Source organism: Cynocephalus volans, chromosome 7 (assembly GCF_027409185.1).
Source record: "Cynocephalus volans isolate mCynVol1 chromosome 7, mCynVol1.pri, whole genome shotgun sequence".
NCBI lineage: Eukaryota > Metazoa > Chordata > Mammalia > Dermoptera > Cynocephalidae > Cynocephalus > Cynocephalus volans.
The window spans coordinates 63,971,045-63,986,834 of NC_084466.1; the positions used below are offsets into that span (position 1 = coordinate 63,971,045).

The 15,790-nt window shown below is 35.1% G+C and overlaps 1 protein-coding gene across 1 annotated transcript in view; it reads left to right on the forward strand.

Annotated features, from left to right (window-relative positions):
* The window catches only part of LRRC63 (leucine rich repeat containing 63), a 59,333-nt gene extending 45,042 nt beyond the window's left edge, over positions 1-14,291 (forward strand). The window contains exons 8-10 of the mRNA XM_063101537.1: positions 3,170-3,253; positions 6,820-7,059; positions 14,081-14,291. Of these exons, the coding sequence (XP_062957607.1) occupies positions 3,170-3,253; positions 6,820-7,059; positions 14,081-14,291 (535 nt within the window). The remainder of the gene's footprint in view (positions 1-3,169; positions 3,254-6,819; positions 7,060-14,080) is intronic.
* The last annotated feature ends 1,499 nt before the right edge of the window (positions 14,292-15,790 follow it).

Sequence of the window (15,790 nt, forward strand, 5' to 3'; positions counted from 1 at the left end):
ATGACAGGAAATTGCTACTTTTAACTAACAGAATCACATTGTTTGCCTTACTTGTTTGAATCAATTTGCTTGAATTGGCAGGCAGTTTCTTTAGAAAAGAGAAGGTACTTAGGACAAAGAACCTAACAACCTACTTGAGAGCCCTTATTTAGAGCTGATTCTAAAATTGCACATATTTATTTTCCATACTGTTATTAAGGAGGGGAATTAAATTACTTTGTCTCAACATATCTGAAGAAAAGGGATAACTATGTTTAATTTCATACTGACTTGGAAAAGTAACTTAACCTCTTGCAGCTTTCATTTTTTAAAAGTGTAAAAAATAATAATCTTGAAGTGGTATGGTGAGAGGTTATTCTAAAGTGCCTTGAACATATAGAAGGCTATTTATAAATGACATTTATATTGTTGTGGTGGTCATCATTGTTAACACATGTAATTATTAATGCTAGCCTAATCTTCCAAGCTATCAGCAGGGCTCTAGTTTAAGCAGCTCATTGCCCAATAATGTGCTAATAAATAAAACAATGATATAAATGTAAAGAATTCTATTCATCCTAAAAAAATGTGATAGATTTGGTGCTAGTGGAATCTATCAGACCAAACTGAGGCTGTCTAAACTGATTTGCTTTCTAAAATCATAAATAGATTAGATAAATTTCAACTCTAGAACCTATGCAGCTTCTTAATTAGCTTCCTTAATGCTGTCTATAAACTCTATTAAACCTCACAATCAACAAAAATATATCATCCAGATGAAAGGCTGGAGCCAGACTGTTTTGACAGTACTGAAGAGATAAGGGAAGACAAAATGATTCTACAAACTGCCTGAGGCAAGAAAATAACATGATTTTGAATTGAAAAATAGAGCAAATGGTATTAACATTTTTTTTATAGAGTTGATAAGAAGTCAGAGATAAACACTGAATTGAAAAGGCATTTCTGTTTGTTTGTTTTCCTTTTCAATCTCATTAATTTTTCATAGCGAATAATTTTAAATTAACTGAGTCACCTTTCCTTTAGTCAGTTGTGAATTCCTCAGCACTTATGATGTATTAAGCACTATGCAAGCCATTGAATATATAGAAATACAAAATTGAATCCTTGGCCCCCAGAACCTCATAAATTTAGGAGGCAGATATTTATTGCACAATGTGATAGGTGCTGTGATAGAGGTAAGCAGAGAAGTACAGAAGAGGCACCTCACCCAGCCTGATAGATTCAAGAAGAGTTCCTTGGAAGAGGTGATATCTGAACCAAGTCTTAAAAAATGAAAAGACAATGATCAAAGAATCAAATTTAGGGGAATTTCATATGGTATTTGGAGCTAGTGAGAACTGGTTAATTCAGGGAATTTTAGCAAATCAGTGCTGGGCCATAGGGGAATATGGGGTAATGTGAGGCGGTCACTGAATCAGGCCCTTGGGTTCCAAAGTTATAGAAATGAACAACATACCAGCAGTAAAGCAAGTAATGATTTATTAAAAGAGGAGATAGACTTATGCATAAGGGGGGTAGGTACAGGAAAGCTAGCTCTCTGAAGGGAGCTGTTCAGGGTTCTTTACAGGGCAAAGAGTTAAGGAGTGCAAGCCAGCATCATCATTCTGCACCTCTGCAGGTGGTCCTGATTGTGTCATGGGTGCATGCTCAGTTAGGTCTTTGGTCCTTGTGCCTGCTCAGTTGGTTCAAGATGGCGATGGTAGTCATTATTATCACCCCAGGATGGTTATTGCAGCAGTCACCTTGAAGCTTTGTGCACATGTTGGAACTCCTAAAGGGGTCTTGAGGTTAATCTGTAACTTAATTTGTACAATTATGCAAAAAGAAAGAATGGGTACATAATAAGATTTAAATGAAGCTTACAGTTATATTTTTAAAAGCCTTGGGGAAGGGGTTTTGCAACTCAGCGAATATCTGTTTTCCTCTTAGCTTATTTTATCAGGGCAGTCCATGAAGCAATCATGCACCCTGGGTGGGTCTTATGACTGAGGAGTGGAAAAGTAACAAAATGTTCTCTGCAGGGATAATGGAGTCAGTTTGATTCACAGGCCTAGCCCTATTCTGTCTCAAGAGGTGAGCTGGGCAAGTAGTCTTGGGGCCAGATCATGAGGACCTTTATATGCCACGCTAAGAGAATAGGAAGTTAATGAAATATTGTGCTCATGATGCCTTAGTTAATAATTATGCAAGTAATTTTTCATCTTATATTTATGTGGAAAACAGGAAGGTATTTGAGAACAGCACACACAAAGAAGGGAATGTTTACTAGGGATTATAACGAATATCATACTTAGCCCTTCAATTCCAGTGTTTGAGAGGCAATTCCCACTGCCATACCCCAGGAGACAGGGCTTGAGGCAGCCTAACTGCGTTACAGAGTCTTTTTATTCTTTGGTTCTTACTTTTAAGATGGAAAGAAATATCAAAAGTATTTCACTAGGAAAACTTTAATGCAATTGTACTGGGTTGCATAATGTTTCTCAAAAATTCATGTCCATAGGCAACCTCAGAATATGACCTTATTTGGAAATAGAGTCTTTGCAGATGTGATTAGTTAAGTTAATATGTGCTCATACTACATTAGCATGGTCCCTAAATCCAGTGACTGGTGTCCTTATAAGAAGGCCATGTGAAGACAGAGAAGTTAGAGTTATGTTGCCACAAGCTGAGGAATGCCAAGGATTGCAGGGAACTACCAGAATCTAGGAGAGGAGCAAGGGATGATTTCTCCCTCAGAGTCTCCAGAAGAAACCAGCTCTACTGACACCTTGCTTTTGGACATCTGGCCTTCTGAACTGTGGAAGAATAAGTTTCTGTTATTTTAAGCCACTCAGATTGTGCTGGTTTGTTATGTCAGTACTAGGAAACTAATATAGCAACCAAGAAAAAGATATATCTAAATGATGTTAAAATATCTTGGGGTACCTTTTTCTAAATGGGGCTTTATCCACTTCAAACATTTCAAACCGGTCTTAATGGGTCGATAAATAATTTTTTAAAAATTTCATGGCAATTTCACCACCTATAATGAAATCTATATAAATCTGAAGATCTTAGAAAAGCATAGTTTCTCTGTATTACTACCTTTGTACTCAAGTATTTAATTCTTTATTCCCAGTGGTGGCAAATATGTAATCATTATTACAATTAATTTCCTCTTTTATTTAAGGTTATTTTTACTGACCCATCTTGAGGAACTTGATATTTCCTACAATGATATTACTTCTATTCCAAGTGAAATCCAGAAACTCAGGTATTTTGGAAGTAGTTAAGTACACAGAAAGTCATATGCCCCTTAAGGACGTCTTTGTGATGGAGAAAATTGAATCCTTTCATTTATTTAATAGCCATATAATGTAATATGCAAAGCACAAAGTTTGCCAAAAATCTAATTTGAATGATTAGTGTACAGTATTTTTAAGACATAACATTTTCAGTAATTATTTAAAGTACAGTACAGATGAAGACTTAATAGAATAACAAGCTACTTATGTTCGTTTGTGTGTACCTGTGGCTTGTATCAGTTTTACTCATTTTTTGTAAGGAAATTCATATACACAAAATGCTAAAAATACTTGCACAAAATGTAATTTTAATTCTAAGCTTCGATTATTTCTCACATTAATAAAAAGAAGTCTGAAGTTCATCTGTGTCCTTCTAGGTCAGTACCATACTATTTTGATTATGACTCTGGAGTAATTTTTAACAACTAGTAGGAAGGTTATTTTTCCATAATAATCTCTTAGCTACTCTTCTGAGATCATAATCTTTGACATCATTTAATATAATTCTCAGCCCCTACCCAATAACAAAGTTGGGATTTCAATTGCAATTGCCTTGAATGTACACACAAATGTTGAAAAATTTATGTTTTCAGATCTTATTTTATGTACTTCATCAGAATTTTTGATTCATTTCATAGCTTTCTTAATGACTTTTTCTAAATATTTTATAATTATGTTGCTACTGTGAATGTAATGTTTCTGTTATTTACATTTCTAGCTGACTATTGCTAGTGCAGAACAAAGCTATGTACTTCTTTACATTAATTTAAAATCAAGCCATGTAACCAAATTCTACCAAATTAGTTTTGATTGAGCTTACTGTATTTTCATTGGTTTTCTAGACATGTAATCTTACCTTCAACAAAATGCGATAACTTTATTTCTGCTTTTCTAATATTTATACCAATTATTTAATTTCCCATGTGACCATCTCTATTTTAACAGGATATTAACAGGAGAATTCAGCCTGTTTGTATTTATTATTATTGATACATTTAAAATTTTGCCTTCCAGTTTTCCTTGTATTTATTATTTAATTTATTTACTTTCCTCTTTTTCTGTTCCCTTTTTTTTGATGATTTTTCAGGATGCTATTTGTTCTTTTTTCCTCCCTTGTTAATTTTGAAGCGTCACCGTACTTTCCTAATCTGTTAATGGCTATCATTCCTTTTCCACAACTCATAATCAAACACGTTTTTCTTTAATAATACATAAAGGCCACTTGCCTCACTGTGAATCAGGTCTGTCTCCCCACTGCTGCTTTCCACTGGTAGTTGAGACCTTCAGAAAACTATTATTTTTCTGACTTTCCTTCTGAACGCATCTGCTCCTTCTCTAACTCTAGATTTTGCTGAGATGGTTTATAAACTTTCATTAGATTCTCATTAGTATTTTCCTTTACATTATGTCTCTTTTGTTAAGGAATATTTATTTAGCACTTGCATCCTCACAAGCACTTTCAGTCATTCTCCATTTATATTTAAATGAGCGTATTTCAAGATTCATTGCTTAGTGCTCTTTTCTCTCCTCTTTCCTCTCATCCTGAACCTGGAGATGTCCCTTTTGATGCATTGTGCTGTTTAGAGTTTCCGTAAGTGTTTTCCTGAGATGGAGTACACGGGTGATTTCTTTCTCAATCTTTGGGCCTAGCAGATAAATGACGTCTGGAATGGGTGGGCAGGCTTGCACTGCAGCCTTTTCACAAGTGACCTCCACGTCTCCTCCTCCTCTCGCCTCCTGTGTTGCAGATGAGGCCCCTGATGCCAGTTTGATTGTCTATTTTAAATAAGTGGCTCTTATTTTTATCTGGAAAGACTAAAATTCTCTCATAATCTTTGATATTTAGGAATTTTATTATATTATGCTTAACGGTGTCTTTTTTTTCCCTTTTTTTTTAAACCTGTCTTCTTGTAATTCAGTGAGCTCTTTTAATCAGCCAGCTCAAACTTTTATTTTTAATTAAGGAAATATGTTCAATTATTGCCTCTTCTTCGTCTGTTTCATTTTCTCTTCCCAAAACGCCTATTATTTTTATGTTAGGTCTTCTGGATCTGTCTTACATTGCACCTATGTTTTCCCTCCTTATTATTCTTTCTATTTTTGCTCTGTTTTGAGTTATTTCTTCTACTTTGTCTTTGACTTTAATCTGGATCTCCATGAAGACCATATACTTCCATTCATCCACTTAATTTTTTAGTTTTACAATCGTGCATTTTGGTTCATGGAAGAGAGAGAGAGAGAGAGAGAGAGAGAGAGAGTGTGTGTGTGTGTGTGTGTGTGTGTGTGTGTGTGTGTGTGCGCGCGCGCGCTGTGTTAGAATCTTATTGTTTCTTCTGCCCCTCACCCCAACTCCTTATCTGTCTCTCCACAGAGTGTGTTTGCCTCAGGGCCACTGTGCTATGTGTTAGGTGTGTTTTTCTCTTCTGGCTGCTTTTTCTTTTATGCAGGTCTGGTGGTGGTCACAGAACACCACTCAGGGCATCAAGAATGTCAGTGTTGTACCAGCAGGAAGTTTCTCTGCTCCCCAGAATGCTCGGCTGTCTAAATGTGGAGCTCTTGCAACTTTAGAGATTGTTTAGCTTGCCTGCTCACCTTTCTAGACCATGAGAGGAGAATTAATGAAACTGTGATTGAGGGATGAAGGCAACTGAGATGGCTTCTTCCTAGCCTCATTGTTTTAAATATCCCTCTGTCCATATTTTAATATTGTCAGCAGAAGTCATAAAGAATTTAGATTGTGTGGATATGAGATATGAGACTAGACTATAAATGAGAGTCTAGAGGCCCCAGGTACTCATGACCTAAAGTCCACATATCAATCTCGTCACCTCTAATGCATTTGACGAGTTGGACCAGCCTTTGATTTGATTTTTATATGTCCCTCATGAACACATATTTTTCTGTCCACTTCTAGTACTAATTTAGAAAGGAGATAAGTGCCTGTACAGAACATCATTGAGACATACGAAAATAAGAAAATGAGAAAGTCAGTGATGTTGGTTCTTTTTTAAGAAAAGAATAAGGATTATTAGAAGCAATTGAGACCATAAAAACCGAAGGGATCCAGGTGATGAAAAGTCAAAACACGACACAGCACAAAATATGTTTTGATAGCATAAATTTCACTGTTTTGGTTAGGCTTGAGTGAAAAAATATGTGTTGATGTTAAATTTCTCTATGAAAACATATTCTTTCTATGTATCATTTTATTATGTTTTATATGATATAACATGATTAGTCTTTCTGCATTTGTGGATATTATTTTTTTTCCATAGTGAAGACATGTTGCAAAGCCCAAAATAAATGCTTTAACTGTGTATTCACACAAATGCACTTATTTGCATAATAATGCGTTGTTTTAATTGCTCTGCCTGTGTAAGTAAATTCTCCTGATTCTAAGGAAATACTAAATGCACACTTGTATTTTGTTGCTACTAAGTTTGATACCAGTTTTCCAAAACACTGAGGCAGAATTTTACTTCAATATTATAAATTGCATGAATATCTTTTAAAATACGGTTGTCTTCATATACAGATCACTTGAAAAACTGAACATCGATGGAAATGAACTGACTTCTTTACCATCTGCAATTCTGAAGCTTAACCTGACAAAAATCTCCTGTGAGAATAATTTCATTCATCCTAGTTTTTGGAAAGAGAATTCTTTGAATAGTCCACAGCGACTTACTCAAATTACGTCTTGGTTCATTGTCAGAAATAATCTGCATAAATTTTATGATGCAATCCCTGCAAAAGTTCAGAAGTTACTAAAATGGTGAGCAAATGCTGAAGTCTTTTTAACCAAAGCACACTTTAAGCATTTAAAATGTTCTCCATGACAGTTTTACAAAACACACACACACACACTACACACAAAACCATACACACAATTATTCAATTGCCCCTTCTAGCTCTTCAGGTGTAATAATTTAGTCTGAGTGCAGCCCATTTTCTAATATTCTCAAGTTATTACTTAAATCCAATGTGAAATTCGAGTTGCTGAGGTATAGCCAGCAATCTCTATACAGCTATCACATAAATTCTTTCTATGAATTATTAAGTTCATAGAAGTGGATTTTTTCAAAAAAATTTGTTTAGTCTTGGGCTCACTATACAGAGAAATGTTATACTCCACTCTGACTTCATAAAGGCCACAAGTAGAGCAGACATACATGGAGTGGCTTTTCTCCCTGGGAGGTATCCAATAATGACAGTGTTGTGCTAGAATAATTGTCTAATCTCAGGACTAGGGTTCTTAAACTCCACACACTCAAAATCCATTCAGGCTGTCTCTTATTTCTTTCAGATGGTATAAAACCATTTTTACTGAAGTACTAGTTATCAGTGCTTAGGTTATTGGTTTAACAAATATTTGTTGTATGCCTAAGTAAATGGCTTCTCAGGAACATATAAATTACTAATACTGACTCAGTAAAAGGTAGAAAACCTAGAGTAGTAACTATTGGAGAAATTAAAAATGGTGATTAAAGATCAACCAATAAAAAAGAAATTGGGCCCAGAAATTTTTAATTTTAGTATTTTGAGATGTCAATGCTTATGAAATTTGATCACATATGAGAAAGTAAGAAAAATCTTCAAGGGAAAAAATTTTTTTAAAGAATTAAAACCTGATGCATGAGTGGTAAACAGATATGGCACCATGGGTTTTGGATTTATCACAAGATAGGGAAGATCGACCTGAGATTTCTGAATTAAATGTGGACCCAAAAATGGGCTAAGTGGTTCCAGAACAGTGAATTACCTTCCTCCCAGCAGGACAAATATTTTTAACAGAAACATTCTCAACTTAGACTGTAAAGATTCCAGAAAATTAAGTTCAAATGAATATTACCTCATGATTTAAAGAAACTTCCAAAAACTTGTTGGTGAGGAAACAAGCCACCAAGAATAAAAGTCAGCAAAAACAGTCAACAGATACTAATCTCCAAGGATCTAAGAAATTAGAATTGTTTACAGACTATGAAATACCTTCTTTAAATGTTTAAAGAAATAAAATATAATGTAAGAAATTAAGAAATAAGTTATTATCAAATATAGCCAGGAAAATACAAAAAAGAAATTTTAAATAAAACAAAATTCTAGAAACTAAAAATGTCATAGTTGAAATTAATTTGATGCATGGGTTAAACAGCAGATTATATGCACGTGAAGAGAGATTTGAAGAAATTGCAGTGAATATGCAGACAGGAGGTAAAGAGATATGTACAAAGAAGGAGAAAATTTGACATACACTTAGAAACACAGAAAGTAAGAACAGAGGATGGCGGGAGTCATTGTTCAATCAGGTAATGGCTACAGATTCTCAGAAGTAATGAAAGATGTGAATCGACAGACACTGAAATCTCTACACAAACTAAGTAAAACACCTTGCAGCGAAACTGAACACCAAAGACAAAGATAAGTGCTTAAAGTCAGCCAGGAGAAAAAAATCACTTAAAAAGAATGAGAAATAAACTTCCAGGAACAGTAAAACAAAGGCTAAAAAAATATTACTTTGCCCAGCAAAACTCACTTTCCAGAATAAGAGAGAGAATGTCTCCCGATAGATTTTCCACTAAAGGAACTTGCAAAGAATGAGCATCAGAAATAAGGAAAATGACTCCAGAAGCAAGTTCTGAGGTGTAAGAAGAAATACTAAGAAAAGAAATGGGAAAATATATTGGTAAACAAACATGATCTCTATGAAGTAACAGTAATAGCAATATCTATGATATGGGGCTAAAAAGAAGATAAAACCAGAAATCAAGCAGTTAGAAAAGAAACATTTTATGATAGCAAGATAAAACAGTGTGTCTAGAAATATATCAAGTGAAATATGTGCAAGATATTTGTGGAGAAAAAATTAAAACTTTATAAAAAAGTAAAGAAGACTGAATTGAATGGGAGAGATAATACATATTCAGGGATAATAAAGTTCAATACTAAAAATATATCAGTTCTCTTCAAATAAGAGGTATAAATCGAATGTGATTCTGTTACTCACCGCTCAATAGCCAATAATTGAGAGAAATGTTGGTGTAAGGAAAGGTGGCCTTTAATCAGGAAGCTGGCAGCCTGGGAAATGGTGGACTTATGTCTCAAAGACCATCTCTCCACTTTTCCCAGACTTGCCAAAGGGGTTTATAGGGACAGGTGGTAGGGGGCTGATTCATGGTGACCTAAGCAGGGACATGCAGGCATAATCATAAAATTGCAGATAAACATCAAAGAACTTCTCGGGTGGGAGCTGATTCATGGTGACCATCCTCCATGAAGTCAAGTCATGGATTCAGTTCCTGCTAATCTCAAAAAGATCCAGTTAGTAAACTAGTAAAGACTGGCCACCTCGGTTAATAGTTTCTTCTATAATTATTCTGTGTACAATGTGAGCAAAAGTCATTATGTCCTAGCAATCATGTGGACAAGAATCATTGTATTCTAATGTCCAGCTGCAAGCTGTGTGGTTCGGGTCACAAGAGTAAGAAACAACCAGACAAACAAACAAAACACTTTTTAATTTAGAAGTTTAACAGAATGGCGTCACTTCTTTTCAGGCTGTTACGGTTCTGTTCAAAATTGCTTTCCGTGAAGCTTTCACCAATTTACAGAACCACCTGTACATGACAGTCCTGTTTACAGGCATTCAAAATCAACACCATATCAATCTTTTTAATTTTGATAAACAGGTAGGTAGAAAACCTATTGTTGCTATTTTACATTGCAATTCCTTCGTTACTAGTGAGATTTAACATTCTTCATGTTCATCACCTATCTGCATATTGCCTTCCATCTGCTATTTCTAGGGTCTGTGAGTTCACAGGATTTCTGGTTTGACTCATTTACAGAGCAAGTCTCATGTCTCTTTCCAAGGACTGAGAGGGGAATTTTGGAGAATGTCCAAGGTTAGGAGAGAAATAGGGAGTCTAATTGCTCCATATACTGACTTACAGTGATGTCTTCTTCCTTGTACATATTCTCAGCCGCACACTCATTCCTGACTACCAAAATATCTATGCCCCCAACTGCTGAGCTTTTCTTTAGTTCCAAGGCACAAATTGGATTGCTTCCTGTTGGATTCCCCTTCTGCAGTCACTTAATTTTTAGCTTTCTTGGCTCCACTCAATCAGTTAATACTCTTTCATTGCTTTTCCACCTTCCAAAAAATGTGTTGGAATATCTTACCTAGTGTTATCTCACATTCTCTTTGCCTGTGTGGGTTTATATCTTTTTTATTTCTTTATTATCTTTTTAGTGGGTTTCAGGAGGAAAACTAAATAAGTACATGTTATCAATTCATTGTATTTAACTAGAAGCCGTCCAAGAAGAGAGTATTTGAGTCTCCAACATTACACTATGGTTTATATAACAAAAATTTTACATTATCAATGATATTGCTCATGCAGAAGTCGAGCCTTGTTTTATATGGTGTCATATCCTAACCTCCTCTTTCACTCTAGCTGCAGTCACTGAAGCCTTTCTCTGACAAGCTTACACCCAAACGTGTCCTTTGCCAATTGTGATGAAAGCAGGGAGAATGTTTGCAGCCTCAGACAAATCCTTACTGACTCCTTTTCCAGCTGGTATGTTTATAGTGAGCCCTGATTAGCCACATCCCATCTTTAACCCTCATCCACTTTCTCACTGGGCTTGAAAGCCTCCCTGAACCCCAGTTTACACAGCTAGAGTGTGAACATACTGTGGTCCTGCCAGCCGTGTTCACAGCATAGGCCCTTCTCATACACTGATGAGTTAAACCAAGCCTGACCTTGCCGGTCTTTGTGGATCTTACTCAAGGCAGCCTGCTTTCCATTTTCAAGGGCAGCATTGTTTTCTCCTGATCCTGGATTCCCTCTAGCACACTATTTATTCTGAAGTGTACCAGAATATAATACCCGAAAATATGCCTTTTTGGTACCCGGATTATTTTGAGCTAAAGGCAATTGAGAACCAGCAGATGCAGGAAAAGCTCTTTACCTTCACCCAACTGCCTAAAAATAGGCAGTTTTTGTAAAGAAAATTTACATTTATAAAGGAATTTCTATTTGTAAAATAAAAAGAAAAGAGGCAAAGAGCTACTCTTATAATCTGAGAGACACTTATCTGTATAACAAGGCAACTCTAATCTACTGTACATTTCCTCCCCTCACCGTTCCATAACTAGCCTTTCCTACCCAGAAGCCCCAAACCCTTTTTTCTTTGTTTGGCCTAAGATGATATGGAAACCTCAATCATCTGGCCTCCTGGAGTCTTATTTCTTCTCAAAAGGACTATGCATATGTATGTTATTAAGCTGCTTTTTCTCCTGTTAATCTGTCTCTTGTCAGTTTAACTCACAGAGCCCCTGCCAATGAACCTAAGGTGGGTAGAGGAAAGAGATTTTTTTCCTCCCCTCTAATTTCCAGCCAGAAGAGGCTTGTTTCAGTAAGCCTACTTTAGTTATGGCATGTACTATAACTAGACAATTATTTCCTTTACAGAGCATTCATTTATTAATTTAGCATACATTGTTTTTCGTTAAATATTTGCTAGCATTCTAATATACATAGAATGAATATAGTTAAAACTGAATGGTTCATATCTTCATCAAATCTTATTTTGTTATATTTGCTTCAGATTTTTTTAAGTAAAACATTTAACAAATAATGACATTCATTGTTAAATAAAACATTTAAAAATATGGCTAAAGCTGCCTTTGGCCCTTCTCTAATCTCATTCACTTCCTCCCAAAAGAAGACCATTCTCTTTACGTGGACAGTTGTGATTCCCCATGTTTTAAACTTTTACTACATCTGCATATTTCTGTAAGTGATATTGTAGTTATAAGAAAAAGTATTTGGTCCTTATTTCCAATTGCTGGCACGGAACTCCTAAAACCCTTGGAATCTTCTGACTGAATGAGCTCCTTTCAACTGTCGTTGAGTTTATGATAATTTGGTGACTCTTGTGGTGCCCCTAGGTTGCTTCAGGATGGAGGCCGGCAGCTGAAAGTCTCAGCCTTCATTAGGAGCTTGAAACTTTCAGCCTCATCTTTCTCCACTTCTAAGGAGAAGAGAGGGTGTGGAGATTGAGTTTAATTATAATTTAATAAATCATGACTGTGTAATAAAAGAACCCTCCATAAAAGAACCCTAAATGACAGGGTTCAGAGAGCCTCCAAGCTGTTGCACACACCCGTGTCCTGAGAGAGTGTCACACCCCAACTCCACCCAGGGACAGAGGCTCCTGTGCTCAGGACCCTTGCAGACCTCACTTCATCTGGCTGTTCATCTGGCAGAGGAGGAGTCATGGGAATCCCCAGTTTGTCAAGCCAGACAGAAGTGTGGGTAACCTGAAGACCCCGTACTTACTTGCAAATGGTGTCTAAAGTTAGGGCAGTTTTGTGGCACTAAGCCCTTAACTTGTGGAGACTGATGCCAATTCCAAGTAAATAGTATCAGAATTGGATTCAATTTTAGGATACCCCGGTAGAGTCCACAGGGAATTGGAAAACTGGTTGTGTTAGAAAAACTAAGAAAAATATGTAGTTTTGTTTTTTGTGTTTTAAACTTTACACAAATACACAAGTATGTCCTACAACATGTTTTTTATGCTCAACATTATTTTTTTAGACTTATCCATATTGATTTATATTGCCCTAGTTCCTTTAACTCCTGAACGGTTTTCCTTGAAATGAATATTTTATAATCTATTTATCCTTTCTCTTGCTGGTGGACATTTGGGTTGTTTCCTATTTCACTATTACCAAGAAATCTACAATGTACATTTTTAAGCATGTCTCCTTATGCAAATATGCAAGTTTCTCTAGGTCATAGATTATGTGCATCTTAAATTTAAATAGAAATTGCTAAATTATTATCCAAAATAATTACACCAGTTTATGCTCCACCAAGAAAGTATGAGAGTCCTTGATGGTTCTCATCTTCACTAAACACTCCTTTGTCAGACCTTTACATTTTGTCCATCTGATTTTTGTGAAATGGTATTTGTTTGCTCTTTTATTTTGTATTCCCTGATTACTAATGAGATTGAGAAGCTTTACCTTTATTCTCTTGGCATTCATTTTCTTCTGTGAATAGTCTATTCATGTACTAATGTTAATTTACTAATGGCTTGATTTTTTTTTTAATTGGTTGATTTGTGACCATTTAAAAATATATTATGAGGCTGGCTGGCTAGCTCAGTTGATTAGAAGGTCCAGGGTTCTATCCTTGTACTGTCCAGCTTCCAAAAATAAATAAATTAAAAAATTTAAAATATATGTATCTATAGTGGACACTAATCCTATGCTAGGTTATGATCATCCCTTTAGTTTTAAAATGATTTTGCTTTGATAAAACTAATGCATATTTATTATAAAAACCTTGGAAAATAGGAGGCTGGCTGTTTAGCTCACTTGAGAGAGTGTGGTGCTAGTCACATCAAGGTCATGGGTTTAGATCCCCATACAGGCCAACCACCAAAAAAAAAAAAAGAAAAATAAATAAAAACATTATAAAGAAACTTAAAATTTCCAAGGATAATAACTGTTTTTAGTTTGGGATCTACCCTTAGAGTCTTTTCTTGCTATGCATATATGCTTACTTGTTTGAGAAAACTAGGATTGTATTATCCATATATCTGCTTTATTGTTTGGCTCTTTTAGCATTTAATTTTTCACTTGATGGTAAGTGCCTCATCTGGATAGTAAGCTCAGTGAAGGTAAAGGCAATATTTTATATTACTTTGAGTCTTGCATAGCATCAAGCACAGTGTCTTTAAGTTTATTAAATATTGACTTGATATTTCCTTCATTTCAGCACATCCAAGTGTGAATGGTGTCATGGTCCCAAGTTTGGGAAAGGTTTTCGTGTCATCCGATCTTGTGATATTTTCGGAGCATCACAGCTTCCTGTTATGTTTCATGTTTGTTCCTCTTCTTGCTATAGAAATGTAAAGAAAAGCACTTATATTTCTGATGTTATTCCTGATAAAAGAATACCTCTAAATTTGGAGTTGAGAGAAGGATGATAGTACAACGATTTATCGTTCCCACTGTAAAAGCCAATAAAGTTTATATTGTAGTAATTTATCTATTTGAGAGTATAGGTTCTGTATGGAAGATATGTGTCTTCTCATACGAATTCTCTTTGTAATCCTAGTTCCTTATGAAAGTTTGTGATTGTTAAGAAATTATTGCAGAATAATTGCTCAAAAAGGATTACTGAAGAACTTCGGATTTTAATGACGATCTAGAAAACTTCTTTCAGAGCCTGTTAACTATAAAAAGAAAAATGTTAGAATCCTCTGCAAAAAGGATTATGTCTTACAACTCGTCTTTTCATGCAGCCACAGTAAGTGGCAAGATAGCATTTCAGTCATCAGTAAGGTTTGCACCACGTACAGCTTCCAAGTCATGCATCTAGGTACTCAATGTTTGTGCGTTTCTGTGGACATCTGTCCAGTGCCAACCATCTCAATTGTGGGTTGCTCTGAGGAATAAAAAATTAATTCCAGCCCCATTTTTCATTGTTTGAATTTGTTTCCCAGGCTCTTAAAAAACTTGTATAATCTCTAACAGTTACTGTGATCTTCATCTCATAATGCTGAGGTACTGGGCATTAGACTGATTTCATAGGCTAATGCCAGCATTTACCAAGGCCTTCAGTTATAGCTCAACAAGAAAATAGAGTAGTACTACAAAATTATATTGCAAAGCTACATGCACATACAGTAGAACTTGAGGATTTAAGAATTAATGTTTGGTAAGAAGGTAAAAAAGCATTTTGATATAAAATTTTAGAAGGGCATAGAATTGTTTCATGTATGGCATATCTTTTACAAGTATGTGCAGTTAACTTAAATCTAAAATATCATTGCTAGTGAAACTTAATGAAATGATTTAAATATATACAGCTGTTTTGTCATCAGAGAATGTCAGAAAATACACATTATGACAGGTTTGTATCATTTAATGATATTATTTAAATTAAAGATAAAATATATCAGGCAAAATATTTTTACCTGACTATTAATTTCAGTAAATTGGAATGCCTACATTCTTTTTCTTTGAGACTTAGTTTGATTTTAACCAGAAACTGGCAAACTTTGCTTGAGAAGTATATACTATATTCTCCAGCAAAAGCATAAAATTATTTGTCATAGGAGAAGTAACTATCACATCACACATGTAATTCAGAAGGGGATACTTGTAGTATGATAACAAACTAATTTATTAAAAATGTAATATTAGAAAACAAGATAACAAAATAAGATTAAGTTCTGGTGGCATTTGGCTTATTATACTCACTCTTGTCCCTGAAGTATTTCTTGGGGGAAAAATATGTTTATTTATTCATTCAAAAAACTGCTTAGATTTTGGTTTGAGTAATTGGGTGATGTTACATTGGAATAGGGAATAAACAAGAAAGAATAGGTTTCAAGAAAAATGAAAATATCTGAGAGACATTTCAGAGAAACAGATATACCCAGACATTTGGACAAATACGAAACAGGCTTAGAGCCCAATC